Source organism: Cyclopterus lumpus, chromosome 5 (genome assembly GCF_009769545.1).
Source record: "Cyclopterus lumpus isolate fCycLum1 chromosome 5, fCycLum1.pri, whole genome shotgun sequence".
Classification (NCBI taxonomy): Eukaryota; Metazoa; Chordata; class Actinopteri; order Perciformes; family Cyclopteridae; genus Cyclopterus; species Cyclopterus lumpus.
In genome coordinates, this window is record NC_046970.1 from 8,542,321 (window position 1) to 8,566,769 (window position 24,449).

The 24,449-nt window shown below is 43.1% G+C and overlaps 1 protein-coding gene across 2 annotated transcripts; it reads right to left on the minus strand.

The window, feature by feature from the left end:
- Positions 1-3,952: 3,952 nt before the first annotated feature.
- LOC117731521 (Krueppel-like factor 15) lies at positions 3,953-19,344 on the minus strand. Of its 2 annotated transcripts, none has more exons than XM_034533933.1 (3): positions 15,028-15,250; positions 12,252-13,717; positions 3,953-6,443 (listed from the first exon to the last, which is right to left on the minus strand). In XM_034533933.1, the coding sequence occupies exons 2-3, from the start codon at positions 13,487-13,489 to the stop codon at positions 6,275-6,277; spliced, it is 1,407 nt and encodes a 468-aa protein (XP_034389824.1). In that variant the 5' UTR covers positions 13,490-13,717; positions 15,028-15,250; the 3' UTR covers positions 3,953-6,274. The 2 variants fall into 2 exon arrangements, with proteins under 2 accessions (XP_034389824.1, XP_034389825.1); XM_034533934.1 differs by lacking the exon at positions 15,028-15,250 and adding an exon at positions 19,237-19,344 and having other exon boundaries at positions 3,963-6,443.
- Positions 19,345-24,449: the final 5,105 nt, after the last annotated feature.

A 24,449-nucleotide genomic window follows, 5' to 3' on the forward strand; every position in this document is an offset into this window, starting at 1 on the left:
ACCATAAAGCCAGCAGGAACACTGATAAGATATTGCATGTTTACGTTTAATATACTGTCTGCGTGCATGGCACTCGGGGTAATAGAACAGCACACTGTGACAGCAAATGCGTTTTGTGGACTCGGGCTAAACTATTGTGTTGTGTGCAAAAGATTGCTCCTCAAAACATATCCAGACCACTCAGAGGCGATTTCACAAGAATGGTATTGCAGCTATAGATAGCTCCACGCTTTAAGCAGCGGAGGACAATTTGCCCATTTCTTTGCGTCTGCAATTGTCCATGTGGCAAAGTATGAATGCACTTGAGCCAATGCGTTTGGGTTGAGGGGTAAGAGTCAGTCCTGAGCCAGAGGTTTTGTAAGGAAGGGCTTCCCAGAGTCCATTCCTTTCAAACCTCCTGGAAGCAGAGAGGGAAGGGCGAAATGTCAGCCCAGGACTTGGGGAAAGGGGTAAAATGAATTAGGTTATTCGTTGACATAACAACGTTAGTTTCTTGTCTTGATAAAAAATCACTGAATTCTTTTTATGCGTGACCCATTATGGAGATCAGTTTCGACTAGCATTTTGTTAATGAACACAGGCACATGATTCAATTAAATTCAAATCAGTTTATGTTGTATAGCCCAGAATCACAAATTACAAATTGACACCTTATATATTATTTTTCTTATATCGGGACACCTTGCAATGCATTATAACTTACCGTGCCTGTTTCAGGTAGTGTTTGCTAATCTTTAGCTTTCATGAGCCACAGGGCAGTTCCCACTGTCAATGTAAGTAAACCAAAACAAGCAAGCATGCGCCGCTAACAAAAACAAGTTAAACACACTTCAATCATAGCATTGTGGGCAATGTTTATTGTCAGTGGAAAGAAACAACAACTCTTTGTTTGCCTTTGTGTTAGTGTGGTGGCTCATGAGACGGAACCAGGTGTGGCCTGCGCAGTTTGTCTGTGAGCTGTTGTCAAAATAAATGCTGCCACAGTGGGCCGCATCATATGGGATGAATTAGCTGTCACTTCCCCCACCTCCCAGCACACTGTGCTCTCCATAACCTCTCTCCCCGAAGTACACACACACACACACACACACACACGCAGACGCTTGCCCCGTACAGACTGTACATCATTACCAATGTACAATCTCCAGACCAGGCCTCTGAACCAGACCCCATAATCACCTTCATCAATTGCAACACGTGAGCAGCCTTCTTATGGAAGGGGAGTCAGCAACTTCTTGCATTGGCAACTTTAGAAGCAGAGGTCTGGTCCTTATGTGTGTGTGTGTGTGCGTGTGTGTGTGTGTGTGTGTGTGTGTGTTTTGAGTCTGTTTATACAGCATTGGATTCCTGAAAACATGGCCAAACTTAATTATTGTATGGCTGTCAACAGTTTTTTGTGATTTATACAAAGAAATAGCCAACATTCTCTCTGTAAAAACCTTTGACAAGTTTTGAACCTGGCTTTATGCAATGTTCATATTTCCATCTATCCATTTGCTTTTTAGTTCAAATATATGATTGAACCAAAAGACCAATGACCTACCCTTTTCATCAATGTGTAAGGCTGTTTACACATTGATGCTTTAGCATTAACAATTTAATGATGTGATATATAATGATGTATCCGTCTCAGAGGACACATTGACTTGCATAAGGAGTACTTTTACTTTTGCTACAAATATGATGAACAGATATGTACTTTTACTTACGTACTTGTTGCATGCATGGCATGGGTCTATTGTTGCCTCTCCCCTCTCTCTCTTTGTCTCCTTATGGTGCTCTCTCCCCTCTTTCTACCTGCTCTCTTCTCTGGAGTGAAGCACCTGAGAGGAATGAATCATCAGGTAGAAGAGGCTGGTCTTGTTCGCTTCTCCAAGGATCCCCAATAATTTATTAAGTGTTTTGATTACTTTTTAATCTTTGGGGGATGCGCTGGGTGCGACTGCCCACTACTTTTTGGATGGATATTTAAACTTTGGTTACCGTTGTATACATACATATATTGGCACCTGTTTTACCATATGAAGACATCCATCCATCCATCCATCCATCCATTATCACCCGCTTATCCGGGGTCGGGTCGCGGTGGCAGCAGGTTCAGCAGGCCGACCCAGGCTTCCCTCTCACCCGCAACACTTTCCAGCTCATTCTGGGGGATCCCGAGGCGTTCCAAGGCCAGCTGGGAGATATAATCCCTCCAGCGTGTCCTCGGTCTTCCCCGGGGCCTCCTACCAGTTGGACGTGCCCGGAAAACCTCTAATGGTAGGCGTCCAGGAGGCATCCTGACTAGATGCCCGAACCACCTCAGCTGACTCCTTTCAACACGAAGGAGCAACGACTCGACTCCAAGCTCCCCCCTGATGTCCGAGCTCCTTACCCTATCTCTAAGGCTGAGCCCGGCCACCCTACGGAGGAAGCTCATTTCGGCCACTTGTATCCGAGATCCGTTCTTTCGGTCACGACCCAGAGTTCATGGCCATAGGTGAGGGTTGGAACGTAGACCGACCAGTAAATGGAGAGCTTGCTTTCCGGCTCAGCTCCCTCTTCACCAAGACGGACCGGTACAGCGCCTGTTTTACTGCTGCAGCCGCACCGATCCGCCTGTCGATCTCCCGCTCCACCTTACCCTCACTCTGTGAACAAGACCCCCGAGATACTTGAACTCCTTCGCTTGGGGTAGGCAGGCATATGAAGACATGCTAATACTAATTTGGAGATCTGTTTTGTCGCTATGGACATTGCACCACTGTACACTTTTTAAATGTATTCCTTGACTGTGTTGCGCAAATTGATTTAATTTTCTGCAACACTACTTGACAGCCTGTCTCTTGGGGAGGGTGTTTAACAAATTTCCCCCGGGGATGAATAAAGTATATATCTATCTACATTGGCTGTACTAAAGACGCCTGAGAGATCAGATAACCAAGCATTAATATTCCATCAGAATAGGAATCGCAGTTACCCAATGGCTATAGCATCAGTGAATTACACAATGCTATACGCACAGAGGGTATAGAACAGATTCAACTTTTTGGATCCATTTACTGGATGCTTTGAATTGTCCTGGTCTCAATGATAATGTTGACTTCAACATATCTGAAATATTTCTATTTTTTATCTGTATGGGCTTCTTTGATCTTTGATCAGCCTATTTCAAAACCAATATTTGTGTATCTTCCATTTATGATGCATATAAAATATTATCTTATTATATTTCATGTTATTTTGTGTTAATATCCAACCTCATCTCATGGTAAGGCATAAATAGCACCGACATTTTAAAAACATCCCATGTGTTTAAGTTTTTTTTGTCAGGTTGTTACCTTGAAACGGAAGCAGTTAGGTTTAGGCAACAAAACCACTTAGTTAAGACCAGGCAAAAACATCATGGTTGGGCTCAAAATAAGTGTGTAAACTATGTAAAATGTAAACAATGTATGGAAAACACATCACTAACGTCACTTAAAATTAACACTTTGGGACATGAACACCGGTCTCCTGTTTGAAAGTCCTGTATTTGTTTGATCCATTTGCCTCTCCTTCCACCCACTATGAGTAGTCTTCCTCGCTTTTTTATACTACGTCACTAGCTCTGAGTGTGGCCATATTCCGGTGTATGTGCTTACATTGTTCTCAGTACAGACTACATGATGTAAAATGACAATGGCAAAAAGGCAAAACATTTTATTTAGCGTCTGATACTGTGAGTCTGAATTCCTGGCTACGGCCCTGGTGACATGAAAAGTGTACTTTTACTTGGAATTTTGTGTTGTCATTTAAACAAGGCTTTATTGTTTTGCCTCTTAAGCAAATAGAGGCTGATGACACTTTTTTTTAGGATGAAACAAATGTGGATGGATGTGGATTCCCAGAACCTCGATTTGCAAAACATCTTCCCACTTGATTTCAATGTTCAACTTACTAAAGAAAACATAGACATGTTGTTTCTTTTCAGTTTTATTTGTAAATGCATCTTGGATAGAACAAAGAAAAAAATAGATAATATATTCATATGTACTGAAACGTTAAGTTATGTACACATTTAGGGTTTACACTAGAAATCTCCACAACCACTGATTTGTTGTAAGATATGGTATCAGAGTCGTCTCTGTGTGTTTCCTGGATGCCACGATATACACTCCTGCATATTTACATACATTCATAGGATGCGATAAAACACCTGTGTTCACACAAGCATTAAAAATTCAAAAATTGAATGAAAGGAATGATGCGCAACGTTACACCCCCCTCCCTCCCCCCTTTCCCCCTCGCTTCTTGTCGCTTTACATGCATGAATTACACGTGGACGGCGTTGTCACAGCCCCTACATATTCACAGCGGGGTTTACGTAGCAAACAATGTTCCAGAGCAATTACAAAGTGTGTCGTGGCCGCAGGAGGGATGATGTGACTTCATTTCCCAGAAGCACATGGGGTAGTTCAGCACCATAGTGTGTCCATTGATGTCACCTCAAAGTAACGTAAATGGCCGGCTGAGGTCAAAGGCTGTCAGGGTGTCTCAGTAACAAATAAAGCAGAGTTGAGGCAGATTTTGTGTCAAGTCGTCAGCAAAATAACAGTTGAAATGATAATAGCAGACTGAGACATTCAGCTCCGTAGCTTTGCACCGACTGACATGGGCCATATTATGAACAGTCACTTCAACACCCCATTAAAATATGTATCACTGAAACGTCTGGTTTCCCATATGGTCTGGCTCTCCAGTAAGGATTCCGTGTTACAGTAAGGCCAGAGAAGTGATATGAATAGAAGACCAGCAAGTAGACACACATGACTTCATAAAACAACGAAACAAAGATCATTTAACACTGATCAGAGGCCGATTAAACAATCATTGTGCATTTCCCGTCTGGATTTTTTGTGTTGCTCTGCCATTCTCTTCCTCGTGTCACAGCAGGTTTACAAAGTCAGCGGAAACGTCATATGTTCAAACCCATTGCTTTTCAGGAAATGAAAAAAGAGCACCTGTTGTTATAATAATTGCATGTTGCGTTGCCAAAGTTGGTATTGTGTCTTTATATAGGATACTCAAATGGAGCAGCTAGCTTTTTGAGGGTTTTGTTCGTCACTGATTATAACGACTGCTTAGGTGAGGTCACATTGCTAGCTAGCTAGGCTATTCTCTTCAGCAAACATTTAGACCTAAAACATCAGAACTAAATTTGATAAACCGGTGCGGTGCATAGTAATAACTGAGCAGCAAAGTCGGGGCGAGTCGTGCTTTAAAGCTCATGGAGTTCACCCGGGGGCTTTCCAAGCCAACCAGAGCGGTTGTGCATATGAAATGTACCCAGCGAGCACCGACGATCCTTCCACACCCAGCGCCGAGTTTAATCTCCCGGACAGACTGCTGTTGAGAATTGTTGAAATATGTTTAGTTTATTATGAAACTGTGAGGAACGCTGCCTTCAGACCGGACTCAGACAAAATCACATTGCCCCTGTTCTTTCAGCTCTGCTGTGAGCAACACTCTTTTCAAGAATGAGGCTGCGTGGAGCTATGTGGTTTTGCCGTCAGTTTAAGGATCAGATTGAGTTACGAGATTTATTCACTAGCCCTTATTTTCATTGGTCAAATATTTCTAAAACCCACAGACAGATGTAACAGGTGACCAATAGAATTGATAAATATGGAATAGTAGGTTTTCAGTCGACAGCGCCGAACCCAGGAAGATTATGGCGAGATTTTACAGGTCTCTCCCTGTGCGTCAAAGTTGAGCAATAAAGGTTAACTGTACTGTCAATGAAAAACTATACTGGTAGTCGCTAATGAGGATCCCAATGAACTTCCTCTGACTTCCTAAACATTGCATAAGATGAGGAATGTCCAAGACGTTGGCAGCTTTCAGGAAGATAAAAGGCAGTTGTTTTGATCCAGGTCGCGTGGACTGTTACCAAAACTATCACATAATCTAGATTGGATGAAAATAAATGTATCTTATCTTTTGCCGAGGCAGACGATAAGGACCGAACAAACATAAAGGAGTCCAACATACCAAGGCACCATCAGCAACAACAACCTTCAGCTGATCACAGATTGGAGGATAACTGTGTCGCCTGACTTTTGAACAATAAATTAGGACAATTACGGACTGCTGAAACAAAAAGCGAGGCATGCTTCCACTCACATAATCAAACTGACAAGAGCGCAAGCATTTGCGGCAAAAAACAAAATCTGTGCGTTCCCACTCGCACCGTGCTCCAAGGGACTAGGTTCGTATGAAATTGATCGCAGCATTCCCAGCAATCCCAGCGTCAGTTTGCTGTGCGCACTGTCCGGCTGTTGCGTGGGAAACGGTGCACTTTGATGTGCTTCGACAGGTGGTCGCTGCGAGCGAACCTCTTCTCACAAACCGGACACTGGTACGGCTTGACACCTGAGTGGGAGCGCCGGTGGCGAGACAGCTCGTCTGACCGGGAAAACCTGAGAGAAGAAGAGAAAGCAATGTTTTAATGTTGCGCAAAGGCAAATGGGCAAAGTCAGAGGTGTGGACTGGTGTCACATGATGTGGACTCAAGTCACAAATCTGATGACCTCAGACTTAACTTGACAAAATCATCAATAAAGACATGCAACTTGACTTTGACTTTAAGAAATGACTTTAAAGCTAGTTTAGGCAATGTATTTTCGAAGAAGTTGTATTTGTTGAAATTGACGTTACATCCCGAAAGCAACCAGTAAATCCAATGCTCTGACCAAATAAAAAGAAAAGAAAATCTGGTATCTGTTGCTATTACAGGAAGCTTATGGGGGAGTGGCCTTCGAGGTTGGATACTATGTTGCTCTCGCTGGTTTCTCCAAATTCAATTCAAACTTGACTGGTAAACCAGCTCTCAGAGCAGGCGAGATCCTACTTTAGCGATTTGGCTCCGGAAAAGATGATCACACTGAAAACCAGTTGCATAACACATCCAGAATCTGGCCAATGGATCTGGCCAATGGATCCAACAAAAACATTTACCTTTAAACATCCCTTTGTGTTATAAGGACATTCAACAGTGACAAGCTTGAGCAAGTGCCTCTAGCGCGTGATGCAATCAAAGACATGAACCGTGATCTTTCGCGGCGCCCTTGAGCTGTTAATTTTCTATTTAGCTCTAGCAACTCTCTGTTTTTCCCAACATGTACACAACCCAGAGCCCCACAGAGCAATTATCTGTCATGAGCACGAATGCTCCACATGTTGATGCTACAACTCATTTGCCTGTAACTCATTTGGACCAGCAGATGAGACATACGCTACTTGGCTGAGACAGCTACGGGGGCTTCTTCCCAGCAATCTAGTTCTCTGAAACTGTCTGTTCCCTGCCAGGCTCCGCATCCCAGATGTTGCTCTGGGATGCATCTTGTCGGGCATAAACCTGACAAGATGAGGAATCTGTAATCATTACTTTGTTTCTTTACTGCTGCTACTTAGCTGCAGTAAAGAAACAACAAAACAAAAAAAACGGTGTTGATGCAACCAACCCAGGAGGGAACGTAATGTGTCTTGCACTAAGACATGACTAAGTTGCAACATTCAACATCTGACAGTGGTGAATACAGGCAGACTGCCAATACAACTATTCCAGTAACACCTGAAACACCTTCCCCAAACGTGATAATACAAACTGAAACAAGCTGCTAAAGAGTAGGCACAATGACTTGGGTAGATGAGTCAGTTATTTTAGAGAGGTACATCTTCCAACCAGGGGACCATTGGTCCAATGTGATGCCATGGGGACCAACACATAATGTGTTGGTTCCCATGGGATCACATTGTATGTATGTATGTATGTATGTATGTATGGGCACGATATATTTAGTTTCGGCATCATCCCCGCATGTGGGATGACATTTCACTCACAAAAGAGGCTCACGGTTTCAAACGAATGTTTCATATAATTCATGTCTCCCAGTGAACAGTGCACATGCAAATCTGTTTTTAAGTTGTTTGTATAGATGGTCTCATTGTGTAAACTGCCAATTCTGTAGTCTGACGTTATATATATTATTGTACTATTTCACATATGTCACTCTTCATCACGTGACTGGGACAGGCGAAATGACAACGTATCAGAAAAACATGACAAATTCATGATGTTTCTATCTGCTTCTAGTCCCACTTTAAAGCATCTTTCTTTCTTTAATTGAATTCCATTTCATTTTATGTCAGCTCGAGCTGCGTTTAGTGAAACGGTTAAATAACAGATTAAAAAAAACATCCAGGAAGGCTACACTGCAGAGGGATTAGAATATAACTTAATGGTGGATTGGATCTGTAGAGCAGCAAGGAGAAGCAGTCTATCCTGTGCAGACTTCTTCTTCTGCCCTTGAAAGAGAGGGGAGCACTGCATCCATTAAGCTCCTCTTGGTGTGTGAGCATATTACTCCCCAGGGAATCCCCAGCTTCATTCCTCCAACAGTCAGCCTGAAAGAGTAGAGAAACACTGCCTGGGCTCCACGATACCATGCTCTCTAGGAAGCAAATACATGAACCTGAGCAACCATTGTGCTGGACGGCTATAACGTCTAAATGAAAATAATTGCTCAATGATAACGTTGATATGCTGAATCATTGTAGGCCGTTATTTAAAATGTAAAGAAGACTGATTGTTGTTTTAGGGTATAAGAAATCAGAGCATTTTTCTTTGGGTGCCACTACTTTGATAGCAACACTAGCTTCACAAGTCGCTGTGCTTTAAAACTAGCTTCGGGCCTCCCTCCCAAGTCCCTCCCCAAAATGATACTCATGAACCTTAATATTTAATAATGAATGTAAGCAATGAGGCTATCGTTAGTACTCATAGCTGTCAAGCTAGCGGCTTGTGGAAGATTCCGGTGACTCACCATGAGTGAACGGGCCGAATGAAATGATTGGAACAACAGTCCTGTGATAGTCACAGATAACAGATTGATTTATTATTTTACTTTTTTATTATAGAGCATTTGATTTATTGATTTGTTGTGAGAATGTAACAAAAAGCATAACAAAGAAATGTTTTGAAGAAAATTACAAACCCTAGCTGTAAAATCACTGAATGAAAGAAGAGTGAATATGTTGCTGATCACTAAATTATTCTCTCAAAAGAGATCTGGCTGTACCTGCCAAAGCTGGCCTTAGTACTAAACTAAAAGTCCAAAAGTAACGACAGAGTAATAACATATCAAGATTTACAAAAAATATGAATACTAACTGAACTTAAATTATTAAAAAACTCATGTGACTCTAGTTCACATCTTTTCTATCTGTTGTGCTTAAGGGCGGATAACCAACTGCGCAACATTTTTTATTGTCTCAGAGGCCACAGCCCACAGGGACCTCACAAGCACCAGTTACATTGCATTTCGGTTGTTATTTATTAGCCTGTTTTTTTAAATCTATGACTTAGACCTTAATTATAGTAGTTTACATTGCACAATTGTTGTGCTAAATACCTCTGCATATAACAAGGTAGCACGCCGGGACATGAAAATGGTTGTGGTGTCTATATTCTCACAATACTAGATAAAAAAAAGAAGTGAAATTAGACATTTGGGTGAAATTGGTCTCCCTGGACACTGTACATTTTGAATATACAGTACTGTGCTCAGTGCATCTTTTCCATCCAGCCGTTCCCTCCCTGTCCCTCCCAGTCCATGTGAGGGAACCTTGACCGATCCCTCTCTTCCCTTTCATGCAGCGTGGCAGCCTGGACGTTCCTAGCCCACAGTCATGGTAACTATTCAACACTTTGTCTTTGTCCGCTCCACTTCCTCACTGCTGCTCCCTTCAAGTGATTGTGTGCAAAACTGAAACATGCCTTTTTCAGCCTCTCTCAACCCCTCCTCCCCCTATATGCCACTACGAGCAGCGCCTTCTTCTCCTGTCTTAAAACAAAAACAAATCTCAGTTACTTTCAGTTCCTTTTCTATTTGCTTGCTACTTTCACTACTTTTTTCCCTCTCCTTTGGTTACCCATTCCCCCTAATTTACGCCATCACATACAGTGGGATAGACACACACACACACACACACACACAGGTTCTCACACACACTTTCATCCAAACTACATCCTGCCTTTTGTGGACAGACAAGAGCCCTTTGTTAGTTGGAACACACAGCCTGGATTACTACTGCACAAATTTCTAAGACTTCTAACACGATTTCCTATCTGTCTTGCTGATGATTAAATAAGGAAGACTTCTACGCAGACGTTTTACTTTGAAAGAATGCAGCAATGACATGTGGTTAATGCTGTGAAGTGATTGGTTAGGTTTAGGCAACAAAACTACTTGTATAATGTTTGAAAAAGACATCATGGGTTGTGTTAAGATCCAAATGTAACAACGCAACGTAACATCGGAATGTAACAATGTAACAATGTAACAATGTAACGTAACAATGCAATGTGGGCATGAGTAGGGTCGTCCTTCAATCAGAGGATCGGCAGTTTGATCCCCGGCTCCGCTAGCCAATGTTGATGTGTCCTTGGGCAAGACACTTAACCCCAAAATTGCTCCCGTAGCTGTGACTATGGTGTGTAAATGTGTGTGAATGTTAGATAGTCCTGATGTGCAGGTGGCACCTTGCATGGCAGCTCCTCCCATCAGTGTATAAATGGGTGTGAATGATGTCATCTAGGTTAAAGCGCTTTGAGTGGGCGCTATACAAGTACAGTCCATTCACCATTTACCAATGTACAATGTAACGTAACAATGTAATGTAACAATGCAACGTAACACTTTAACGTAACAATTTAACGTAAAAATGTAATGTAACAGTGAAACATAACAACGGAGCAGAACAACGGAGCAGAACAACGGAGCAGAACAACGGAGCAGAACAACGGAGCAGAACAACGGAGCGGAACGAGTGGAACTGAACAACTTAACGGAACAATAAAAAAATGGAATGGGAGCCTTAACTCAACAATTAAGTCTCCTTGGTGACAGCCCTGTGTTTGTTAGACCCAACCTCTGAAAACCCACCACACCTACCCACCCATTGCTGGTAGTTGCAACAAGGCTCTGAAGAAAACAAAAGTGAAATGGTCGTCTTTGTAACAGCGGCACCAGCGTAGGGGAGTCTCACTGGCTGACCTGATGTCCTCAGGAAAACAGCAATCCCAACTCTGGCAACTCTGTCACGTCACACTCCATCACACTCCATCACTCCATCACCCATCACCCCCCCCCCCCCCCCCCATAGGCCCTTACTTTAATGAGCATAGAAATTGCCTTACTGATGAAGATATCCAAGTTTGTTCTCTGCCTTTCTCCATTACACACAGCAGGTTCCAAATTAGATCTGGCTGCTTCATACTTCTCATACACAAATACACACACACACACATACTCTCACTGCCCCAGCAACCGCACAGCTGTCGAGCCTCAACAGGAGGTGGCCATGTTGTGCCCATGTGACTGCAGCCCACATGCTCCGTCCCAGATTTAGTTTGCATCGTCAAAAAAAAGACATCCAGGCTATTTTTGCACAGATCTCTCACTGCCTGACAAGAAGTGTGATTTTGCAACCGTTGCTATTGCCGCCGCATCTCATCATTCCAATTAACACTTGGGAGGCTACATGACAGCAATTAGGATCTATTCAGCTCGAGGGCTCAGAGAAAAAACGAACATTGCTCTGCTTTTCTATTACAGATCCTTGAATAACTGTGAGCGTCCTGTATCAATGTTGCAGCATGTGGCTTGGTAATGAACCCTATTCCGAATAATGACATTCATGTTGTTCTCTCATTTTTAGTTGCTTGGAGCTTTGGTAGGGTGTGTGGGTGGGGGGATTTGGCTATCAAGATCCTGTAAGTCCCCTCATCACTGCTACTAGATGACCCACACAGAGACAGGCGAGTTCAAGTGTCAGTTAAAATCTGCAACACACTTGATTCCATGGAGCAACATGACACCATGGACAGCACATAGACATGCCCCACTGGCATATAATTACTGCTGCTTCCAAAAAGGCCACGCGAACAAATGGGGGTTAAGCCCTTTTAAATCTTGCAGGCGCATGCTGTTATTGCCCGGTCCTGCGAATAAACAACCTTTTAAACAGGTTTTATATAACCAGTCATAATTCGAGTTGAATCTTGTAAGATAACATAAACATAGAAAGCAGCAAGGTTTAAATATGGCTTTTTTTGAAGGGGCATTGACCATCCCATCTTTGAGCTGAACGTTGTCACCCAGTGGCTTGTATGTTCAAACATAACAAGAAATACATTCATTCAGTCAGTCAACACTCTTACCCACCTCCATCCACAGCCCTGCCAGTTGCAGGCGAAAGGCTTTTCCCCAGTGTGCCTCCTCAGGTGGGCCTTTAGATGGCTGCTCTTGGTGTACATCTTGGTGCAGCCAGGGAAAGTGCATTTGTGCATTTTGATAAGATCCGCCACCGGGTTCTTCTGGAACTTCTGACCTCCAACAAGAATCCCTGAGCCCTGGCCGGCTGAGCCATCTCCGAGCCCGAGCGGCTTGGCCGCAATGGGGACGGGAGCAATGCGTACAAACTTGGATGAGACGTTAAGGCTGGTGCAGGGCAGGATGTGGGGCACCAGGGCAAAGGTCTGACCTTGGATGTTGACCAGTAGCTGTGCAATTTTGATGTCTGAGGCTGGGGCAGGCGGTGGGGGCTGGACCACTGGGGTAATCGGCGCTACTGTGGGCTCCTGCTTGATCTGAAGTGGCTGAATCTGAAGGACAACCGGCATCCCGCTACCGTTTGTGCCACTGTCTGCTGATGAAGATTTGTTGGTTGATGCCTTCCTGTCCCCTGTGCTGGATTCATATGTGGGGTTAACTACTTTAGTTTTGGTCTCACTGGAGGCAGCAGTGGCCGGGCCAGTAATGCTGGCGGTGGGGACAGTTTGGTCTGAATACTTGGCCTCTGGCTTAGGCTCAGGGGAGGCTTCCCTGCACCACTCCAAGCCAACCTCTATACCCTCCTCCAGTCCCACTCCCAATCCTGGACAACCCTCTCGGATTTCCTGCTTCATCGTTACCACCTCCATATTCTCCTCCAGGAATTCTTCGATCTCTTCCATTGTGGGCTGGAAAGACCCTCCAAGTTGTTCCTCTGTCTCCACATTAGCCCAGGATAGGAAGTCAAAATGTTCCTCCTTCACAGGCTGGCGTTTGGGGGGCTCGTCTCTCCGTGAGTCCCAAAAGAAAGTGGATAATGGTAGAGGTGCAACAGACTCTGCTAGCACACTGTTGGCACCCCCTAAAGAGGTCTGGGACAGCAGGTGATCCAGGATGCTGTCCTGGCTCTCAGCACTTGAGTTGCTGCCATAGCTGGAGCTGAGCACCTGGGAGTCGGGGCTGGAACAGGAACGAGGGCTGGACGACTCGCTCCGGTCGTCCTCCGAAAACGGTGAAGGTATCACCTGGTAGGAGCTCATGTGCGTCACCATGTCAGACAGCCGGTAGGCCTGCGAGGAGCCACTGTAAGGACGAAAAGTCCCCTCGCTAACTGGGAAGTTGTCCACCATTCCTGGACCGTTCCAAGCGGCCGTCTCTTGTTGGAATCTGTGGTTAGGATGATTTGTAATTCCTTCTGCTGCTGGGAAGGTTAGGCCATACACACCCAGGTCACAGAGGCCACACTTCCCACTCGGGGGAGATATCAACACACCTGGTGTTTCTCTCTCAGGGGGGAAAAAGTAGGTGTCGCAGAAACACTCTTACAATCCAAGGACTCCGGCCGGGATACAGTGTGTCTAAATAGAAACAAACAGACAGAGAGAAGGGATTCAAGACTTAATCCCACGGGTGCATATAGTGCTCAAATTAAAAAAGGACACAGTGCCTGACTTTAAACTTAGAGCATGAGGTGAGGAAATATGTACTGAAAAATGTGTCCTTTAATGCATATGTCAGTCCATAAAACAGGCTAGTTGCAGTCTGTGCATGCAAATCCTAAAATGTAACTATTGATTTAAGAGCAGCCACAATATCAGTGACACAGCAAAGTGGAAAAATACCTTTATGACATAACCGAAATGATAGTCACATTGTTTCATCTGCTGTTGGCCTACTACATGTGTTTATTAATCACCTATGATATCATAACAGTGTTATTGTTCAATAACCCCATCATATTTTTATATTGGCCTATTTAAGTATCAGGTTGCAGGGGCTTTCCACGTGGCTTTAACAACAGTAAGAGTACATTATTTATTTCTAATAAAGTCCTATTTGCAATTCATAAGAAGGCAGCGGGTATTTTCCCTACAGCGTCGGTCATTCTCAGCCCCCTCCCGCCTCTATCCTTCCACCCTATCCAGGGGCCCCTGCATGGTCTGAGTGACCGAGAGTAAACTCAGCCAGAGGGGGAGAGAAAAAAAAAACGGTCATCATTATTATCAGAAAACACCGCACGGGGCAGTCGGGAGCAGTGCGCGTAAATCACCTGCTCTGCTTGTTTACGGGACAATTAAAGGGCGGAAAACCAGTCACAGCGCTACCTCCGAAGACCCGGAGAAGTGTTGTTATAGAGTGTCATTGGATTCATCATTACAACGTGCAGCCTCGGCGCGTTATTGTCGCCTCCTGCGGGGCACATTTGGATTCATGTTCCTCGAGAGGAAACGACTGCGTTCTACATTCGTGCATAGCCAGAGCCTCAACAACATATAATTTTTTTTGTAAAGCGTATCCAAAAATAGTGATTACATTCTTAACCATTAACACCGGCAGATTTTTGCAGTATGGGTCGGAGAACTTATAGAAAACCACACGCGCAACGGCGAGCAGGGGACCAAAACTAATTTTTTTTTTTTTATTAAAAATGAATGTTAAACTGCGCGGCAGAGCGGAATCCGAACCCCCGCAATCACAAGTCCATCAACATCTGACCGTGCGCTGTGTTTTCTGGCCCGTCTCCTCCCGCCGTGCATAACGCATGAGTAGGCGCGCGTCTCCGCGTCTCAGCGTAAACATGTTTTCGTCCAGCCCGCTGCAGCATATGGCACCGAGCGGACACACGCGCACGCTGCACCCACCGTTCCATACAAATAAACAGTCATACCTTGTTCAAAAGCAATATAATCCCAAAGCAAAAGGCGCGGGGAGTAATGTTTTTATCCGTTGCATTCGACGCGGCCAGAGCAGGTTTTGCCCTTGAGACTCGCCATGCAGCGGCAGCGGCAGCGGCAGCAGCGGCGTTCAGACTGGACTGAGCGCTGACTGAGTTGTACTATATGACCGTCACATGACTGCCTGTGTGCGTTCCGGGGTTAGTCTACTGTAGTGAGAAATAAGAGGCTGCTGTTGAAGGCTCGTCTCCGCTCTGCAGCCCCATTGGTCGGTTGTGGTGGGATGGAGGCGGGCCGTGTGGTCCGTCACTCAGAAGGTTCTGCTCCGTGGAACAACATGTGGGACGCCCCGGTGAAGGAAGGCGCGCCTTCATGACAAACAACAATCACGAGGGACGTGCGTTAAGTGGGTCGGGTGGACACAGGGATTCATGCTTTCATGCAAAACCACAGTTGTTGTTGTTTTTTTTGTATAAGATTCTTTCAATGCTCCAACTGATTTAAGCAGAGCTGTTTATGGTTGTATTCATTTGCACAGGTTCTAATCAAAGACATATAAGTATACTTCCACCATAATTAGAAACTTGGTTAGACAGCACGTGTGAAAAATATAAAGTTCTGATTTGATTCTTATACTGAAAACGAAAGAAAACCTTGCACCACACTTTCTCCATCGAGTGTTGCAGTAATGAGTCCTAAATCCAATGGATATCTAAGAAGGAAGGGCCATAAATCACTGAACTTGCATATCTTTGTTTGTTATAGAGCATCTTTGTTACCAATAACTAGCCAACCTTTAGGAGGGCTAACGTTAGCCAAGTCCTTCCTTATTATCATGCATTGAAGCTAGAATTGCCAAATACAATATGCTTTTTATAAATCTGGACCTTTTCTAGTGATAATTGCAAAACCAGAATGGTGTCACAATGACATAATGCCCCTTACTTGCCTAAAACCTGCAAGTGAGTCACATTTTTGCACTTTGAGTTTCCCTTAATTTCAGTCCAGCAGCTACGAACGATATTCCTGGCTGACAGCATCGGAGAGCATGCGTTAACTTTACGGACTGGCATGTTTGGCGGGGGCGATCCCAATATCGACTGCCACTGTCGGCCGGACTTTTTCAGCCCTAAAATGTATCAAAACTGGACTGTCATCATGGCGTCCATGGCCATCGAGAAGGACCTGTTACTGTAACTGAAGCCAGCTGTACAACCAGATCATTGAACTGTTTGTTAACAAAGAGAGGAGGATGGACTTTGTCTTTAAGCGAACATCATTTGGTGAATGAACTACTTTTTCTGTTTTTACATCTGCAGTAGCGTTGTGTTCATTTGTCTATGTTGTTGTTTTAATTTTATAGTTAATATCGTTCCTTCTGTGAATACTATTTGAATGGCTCGTGCTCTTGAGTGTGCAGTGTTTTAGTGCCGCAGTTGTGTTGGTTTGTCTTGTCATGTTTTGTTATGAATAAATGTGACTGGTTCTTGTGACCCTCGATGGACTGGCGGCCTGTCCAGGGTGTCCCCTGCCTTCGCCCTATGTCAGCTGGGATAGGCTCCAGCGCCCCCGCGACCCTAATGAGGATAAGCGGTATTGAAAATGGATGGATGGATGGATGGTTCTTGTGAATTAGTTCTTGTCATTGTGTTAATTATGTTGATGTGGATTAATGCATTGTCCGTTAATGACGCAGCATCCCGTCATGCGCGTATTTATGTATTTAGTGTATTTGTAGTGTGTGTGTGTGTTTAGCTTCATGTAACATTTTATTTCACTTGTCAAATGTTGCAGTGTTATGTGAATATGAGGTGTTTACAAATAATAACGTATAGCTGTGGAGTCATAATGAGTTATTAGGTTGTTCAGCTGTAGTAAGACGGCACAGAAGGCCCGGGTAGAAAATGCACGGCACGCCACTGATCAATATACAGTTCAACGTTTGGGAACTTGAAAAATGAGATACAACATGTTATTCCAGTAGCTGCTTCACAGGTGTTAGTAGGTGGATTGGGTTACCCATGACCAGAGCCAGGCTCGCTGTTTCCAGTCTAAACGAAGCTAGGCCGCTGACATCTCCAGTTTCACATTCGCTGTGCACATGAGTATGGGATCAAACTTCTCATCTAACTCTCTGCATGAAGGCAAAGAGAGCATTTCTTCAAAAGGGGGAAAATAACAAGGGCAAGTAAAGCGACACGTCTTTTGGATCTGTGTCCCCCACTACAATGACACAGCTTTGGGAGGTTTTTGCTACACATTATGAGAGGAAGAACAGTAAAGGCCTTACACACCAGGGATGTGATGAATAAACGACAAACAATGTGAAATACCCTTATAATATATGACTCAGGCATTTATTGTGAAAGGTAAGAACAGAAGGAGTGGATATGATCTTCCTTACCTTTGTCAAGGTTTAAATGAGTAATAAAATGTGCCACCTTGGTTCTGACTACAAAGCCTCTGTGTTGTTGTTCCATCAACATTGGCGCAACTCAACTCCAATCTGCACAACGTGATTGGTTGATGCTTCTATTTGCGGTGTGGAAACCTCATTCCGAAAAAAGGGAATGTCACTTAACAGTTTGAAAACCAAATGTATTGGCACGGGGATTCATTGCATGAAGAAAAAAAACTTAAAAAGATAGCAAAGATGCAGACGAGTACAACGAATACCGATATCATCGTAATCATCATCAAATCAAACTTAAAAACACACATTTAAAACTTGACGTACAACTAATTTGATCTTTTTTAGAAAATGGTGTTGGTATTGTTTCAAGGTTTACCAGATAACCTCAAGGAACAGGTGCCCATGTTGGTATTTCCCTCTGCAAGCAATCTGCTACCTTGTAGTTGTACTTGTACTGCTCTGTCCTTCAAAGTAAACCAGCCAAGCTGCTGGAATTGCCATTTGCCAACATGGGCTTTGACTAACTTTCTCTGAGAGATCAGAAGTTTATCTTTAGGGTCTTTCCCAGACCTTAAAACCACGAACAGCTTGAGTAGTCAAAGCAACTCAAAACAAAAAGATTGGCTTGCAGTCTTCCTCTCAGTCAACTTCCACTCTCATACAACGCTTAGGATATCTTAGTTATTTCTCATTTCTTGTGCGTTCTCCTGTGCAATTCCCAGCATCAAGAGGGATGTGTGCACCTGCGCAAGCCCCTGCAGTGCAGAACTTGGTTCAGTTTTGGAAAAGATTGGGATTTAGGTTAGAATAACTGCATTTGTTACGTAAAATAAGTTATGTGACAAAAGTAAGATCAAATAAGTCTTCTTTTTTAACATTCTACACGAGACACAAACGGTGGTCTCTTGGGTTAAAGTCCTGTGTTTGTCAACCCATCCCCCCTGATCTCCCCCCTAAGTGGAGCTCTTTATATCACTTCACCTAACTCCCATCGTGTTGGCCCTGCATGTTTACGTTGGTCATAAGAAGTGCAGAGAATCGCTTTTTGTAGGTGTAAGTAGGAACAGATAAAGAGAACAGCCTGCGCTCTAATGCCAAAACACCGGTTCTGTTCTATTAACAACCAGCCAAGCCACTGTCTTTTCAAAGCTGTGTTTATTATGGTTCTACATCGCTGAGTGAGTGCATCCTCGAGCAGGCGGGGTTTGCCCAGCTGTCGAGTTGTAGATGTTCAAATGTTAGTGTATTGTTAGTTATAACAATATATTTTAACCACTTTCAATAGGATTCCGTGACATCTGGCCAAACTCCATCTCCTGAAGAATATCATACAACATCATCAAAAGCTCTAGAGGCCTAGAGTTTTGTAAACTGTTGTGTCAGGGGTCGAAAATGAACTCCCTGGTTCCAACCCTGCTGCTACTGTCCACTGCATGATTACAACACAACATCAGCTCACTTGCTAAGCCGTCGGCCGGCCTATCAGAGGCATTTCAGAGGTAAGTGTGGGTCACTAGGGGTCAACGGCACTCTAAGACCATCAGTAACTGGCCCCACAGCAACAGGCAACATTTCCTTACACAGAGGAACTCTCAGGAACAATGTGGGCGAAGCAGGCGATCTCGACAGGAAGTCATTCAAAAGAAACAAATGAAGTTGCTCTTCAACGTCCCGTTTTCTTTGAGTAGTTACGCCAAGATTACGAGTGACAATGTGATCACAGAGTTCAATATTCTGGGAATGGCAGCTGTAATCAGGTTTGGCTGTGAGGCGACAGACTTTTTTATACCTCGCATTTCCACATTTTAACGCCTGGAGGAAGTGGCTGAAAATAGACTCCGAGGTAGCGTTGTGTTCTTGATGCTTCTCTCTCTGCGATCTCTGTGTTAGTGATTACTGATGGGCCTTTGTTCTGGAGTTCCTGTTGGGAAAGGGAGAGCGCTGACTGGTGATAAGGTTGAATAAACAAGGTACCAAGTACACATGTAAGTAAGTGCTGAAAACGTTACGTTACAATATTGAACCACGCCAAGTACAGAACAAAATATGTTCTTCTTCACATACAAGTCTTTTGGTTAACAAGGGTGCCACTGTGATCAAGTAGTACATGCAACATGCTTGATCAGCTTGTTGAACACTATACAATTGGTTAAAACTAGACCCACCACGAATTCTTTTTGGAGTGTAAATTCATATTTTAGCCAAGGCGGCATACTAATCTGTAAACATGACACTGACATATTATCATCTAGGTAAGTTAGTGAACGTGTTTAGAAAGAGTGGCCTTTTTAGCATCGCAGCGTAGCTGGGCTCGTTAACTAACCATCACTCAGGTGTGGCAGCAGGACGATGTATTTGGGATGTGAGTGTTCATGGAACTGAAATGAAGGAACATGTACACATAAATGTTTATTTGCTTTAAATGTGCATTTTGAAGTATCGCATGATAGCTGTACGGAAACGACAAAATCTGATCAAACTTGCGCACAAAAAAATATTTTAAAGCTTGTTAAATGGGATGTGGAAACGCCTTCGCCGAATAAGTTCCGAGAGAACATCTGACTCATGTGAGCTGTTTACCGGTGCATTGATTTGTCTTTGTCTTCATGAAACATGGCCAAACAGCTGTCATGAACGAGCAAATAAAAGTCCTGAAGAGCTCTCTTCATTTTTCTATTGAACATGAGTTAGATACGTTGGCCAAGGCAACGTCTTTTAGTTGTGTTTTGCTGTGTTTGCTGCTGTACTACAGCCATGCGAAGCCTTTAGTTCCAACTTCTGACCAAACTAGGCTTTGCGTTGCCTGATTTATTCGCTGCACACCAGTTGATGGAAACGTGCCTAATTCCCCTTTTTCTGTGCAACATTTCAAAATTTCGCTAAACATTTGCTTAACAATTGAATGTAAACAAACTCACTGATGTGCTTTAGTTTTTGGATAACAACGGAGCTCTCTGTCACAGAGGAAGAGGTTGTATCAGGCCTGTTAGTGGATCCATTTACTGTTGGTTTTGGTCTTTTCATGGGACATTTTGACAAAAAGAAACATATAGATTATCACCAGACATTATTGCTCCAAAAGAAGGGATTTTAAACGTGTTTATTCTGCAGGTTATCTCTTTCGATTCTTCTCCCGTCGTACCGTTACCTCCTGCCCTCCCCCTCTGACCCCACAGTGTCTCCAATGGAGGATAAAGTAAAGGGCTTGACCAGGCTCTGGAAGGGGGCCCATAACGAACTCATTAGGACTACCGTGTTGTGCGACAGGCACGTCTGATCCCACTTGCCCTCTTAATCCAGCCATCAAACAGCTGGAGCCAGAAGTCATGAGACTGTCCCTGGAGGGTGGGTCTGGCCCACAGATTACAGGATCAGTCTGGAAGGACGGGAGCGCCGCTGAATCACAGATTAGTCGCGTGCCTTTGCCCTACTTCTTCCCCTCTGTCTCTGCCCCCCCCCCCCCCCCCCCCCCCCCAGGGATGTGTACAGGCACTAATTTCAAATTTTCAGATGGCGGATGTCGAAATCTGGTTGCTCTTTCCCTCCAGAGAAGTCTGAGGAGGCCACATTATTAATAGTTAGATGATTCATTCCAACCAGATGCATTTTGTCTGCCTTTGTATTTCAAGTGTGAATCCTGTTTGAGCCACGAGAGAGAAACATTTAGATCCCTGACTGGATGTTACTTTCACTTTTTAAGACATTCAATTACATATGTTCTTTCTATCAGTAGAGAACTTCTCAACACATTTCTCTTATATTGTGTTTATTAATACTTTTCTTTGTCTGATGAACTCAAGACGCCCTTCAGACACTTGTCATGTAACGAATATGTTCACTTTAGTCAGGAGAGACTTCATTAACTTCAGGGTGAACGCCCAAAATCAGCTGAGAGGAGAAGCCGAAGAGAGAGAGAGAGAGAGATGAATGAATGTAAACAGTCTTCTTGATTGAACTTTCGCTAAACTTCATTTGAAGGGATTATAATGTGGAAGCTATTCAACACTGTTCATTAGACAACTAGATATTCCTATAATCACTTTGTCATACAAGACATTGCGATACTGAAAATGCCATTTAGGTTGGGTCTTTGTTTAGGCAGGTTTAGGCAGAGACGATTGGGTCAGCTCAGGCATCTAATGTCCAGCAGGGGGCGACTCCTCTGGTTGTATAGAAGTCCATGAGACACTCTCTTGATTTATTATCTCAGTAAACATTATAAACATTAGTTTATGGTCTCAATCTCTAGTTTCAAGTCTTCTTCACTACAGCATGATTTTCATTTAGTAAATTATGGTCCATTTAGAGTCAAATAGACCATCAAGTAGGGTATGATTTAGGGCGGGGCTACTGCTACCACGGCTTCATCCAATCTGGGAGTTATCCATGTTTTTGTCTTACAACTTCAAGCCATTTAACTTTTTTGGTTGCCTAAAAATGTGTTATTCAGCATTCAGTTGTCTGATGTCATCGTATAACAAACCATATACAAATGTCATTGTATAGTATGTCCTAAACATTTTAATAGTATAGTATAGAAGAGCATGTTGTTATTACATTTCAACTAGAGTAAATCATTAGTATGAAAATGATATAGTAAAAAAAGAAAAAAAGGCCTTGTAAAGGAGGCCCTGAATGTGTCATACTATAGAATGCCAAAAAATAGTAATGAAGTGTGTAATAAAGTGTCAAACAAGGTTATAGTATTGTATCTCATAACAAATATGTTATAGTACGCCATTAAAAAGGTCAACACAAGTAATTGTTTGGTATGTCATAAAGTTGTCATAAAATGTAAAAAAAACATATAATATAGTTTGCTATACATTTTCATAATATATATCATAGTGTAGTATTCCATAGCAATGTGTTGTAAAATGTGTCTTAAAAAGAACTTCCAGTCACAAGGAAGGAGCTGCAATCACTTTTTTGAATTATTGCCTGGTTTTGCATGTCTTTGAACATGTAAAATGGACAGGCTAGGCTGTAATAAATAAAAGATAACTTGCATGAATCAAATCAAGTAATTTGGGACATATATAACCTTTCAGTGACAAGGTAGGAGCTATAATCCCTTTTTGGCAAGTGGAAAACTGCACTTCATGAAAGATATTGGAATCGAGGCTAGGGCAGAGCAGGTATCATTTCTATAACCATCTGTAAATCATGACAAACACGGTTTAGTTTCCAAATATAAAGACATTACACATACAAAACACTTATTATGGGAAACAATAGCATTACCTATATCCCGTTAACGTCATACAGGATTACCTGCAAAAACTTGTTTGGCTTCAATTAACCCTTCGCTAAGTCCCACCCCTTGAGCGCAGACTGGCCAATCATAGTGTATAGCTCCCAACCCACCAGGTGATAAGTGGTACTCATTCAAACTGTTTGGAGAAACCGGACAGTAAATCTGCTCAGATGTCATTTTCCACCCAGGTTGGATAAAGTTCTCAACGTTGCTGAATGGTACTGCATGTGCCCTTTGTCCATTTATTTTGTGTAGGTTGAAGAAAAATGCAGAGCAGACTGTCAGCGGACCGCCACCTGCTGTTTGGACTTTGGCGGCAAGGTGGCATTGTCAAGTCATATTTCCGTTACTTTTCCAAGTCCCAAGGTCCTCCTTCATGTTTAGCGTTACGTGCCTGGAGCAGTCGATAAACACTTTAGCACGCACTAAGCTGCACGGTGCTATCATAGATATACTCCTGAGATGGAAAAGTATTATTTTGTCATTGTACATTTCCAGGTTGTCTGTGTGCTTATTGTTGCAAATGTTGTATTGTTGTACATGTATTAACAGGTTTGAATTTATGTTTTCAGTCTAAAGTCATAGCCCTTTGATGCATTTTATTTTATTTTTCACGAATACTGTACAAATATTGTGTGTGTGTGTGTAGGGCATTTCACACAGAAGACATTTTGACATGTCACAGTAGGATACGCATTATATTTAGTGTGTCACAGATGTTCTAGTGAGCCAGCATGCATTAATGCTGTGGCCAAAACCTAAATGGAACTGGGCCATAATGGATGTTACGAATGTCACCTGTGTTTGCCCTGCAGCTAAATGGCTGCTGTGATGTGGCCCTGGGGCCCAGTCCAAACCTTAACACTCACTCCTGCAAAGTCTGTGATGGTTGAGTTATGACCCCCAATCAAATCATAGTATTTGAGGGCTCTCTGGTAGACATTTTGATATGCAGAGTTTGCCCGAGGGAATTACCCACAATTCATAGCAGTGTGACATTAAACACAGGGTCACCAATGGAAACATGGAGGCGTAAACAAAGCGGACGACACATGGTCAACCTGGCAAACGGAAGCAGAGATTATATCTCAGATGTATTCATCAAACATTTATTATTGAAGCTGTTTTGACAAAAACAAATAGATTATTTTTAAATTACCTCATCTCGTGAGCAAAGAGCCTGGAAGATGTTCAAATCAGGGAGTAACAAGTATTTAATACCCACAATTGTACATCATTTTTTTAAAAAGTTGTCATGGTAACGCAATATGTCCCCGACAGTCTCTCACACTCAACCATTCACCAGGTGATGTCGGTAAGTCCCTCTGACTTGGTCGCCATCTACTGGTTTGGTCATAGTACTGTTAAAGAGACCGGCTGCTTGCCTTCGCTTTGGGTGAACTGGCCCTTTAAAACAGGGCGCTGTTGTTCCTCAAACACAAACCGGGGCATAATATTCAGGGCTTATGGGAAATGTGATTGTGCTTGAATCATTGGGCAGCAGATCGCTGCTACCATAACAACAACAATGGTGCTCAGTTTCCTGTTAAAACAAAACGACATTTAGGTTATAACACCCTGTTTTTCATTTTATTTCTAGATACCAATTAATGTTATCACAAGAACAGTTTCTTGTAACAAAGCATATCATCTTATCTTTATGAGACCCAATGTCTTATTAAAAACAGAGTTTTCTCATTATTATTATTACATGAGTTGGCGTGTTGCTGACAAAACGTGAGAGG

Excerpts from the sequence above, each read along its gene's own strand:
- LOC117731521 (XM_034533933.1), bottom strand. The coding sequence starts at position 13,489 with ATGGTGGACAACTTCCCAGTTAGCGAGGGGACTTTTCGTCCTTACAGT. Across the intron at positions 6,444-12,251 it reads TGGCAGGGCTGTGGATGGAG|GTTTTCCCGGTCAGACGAGC; the intron begins GTGGGTAAGAGT and ends TTCTTCTCTCAG.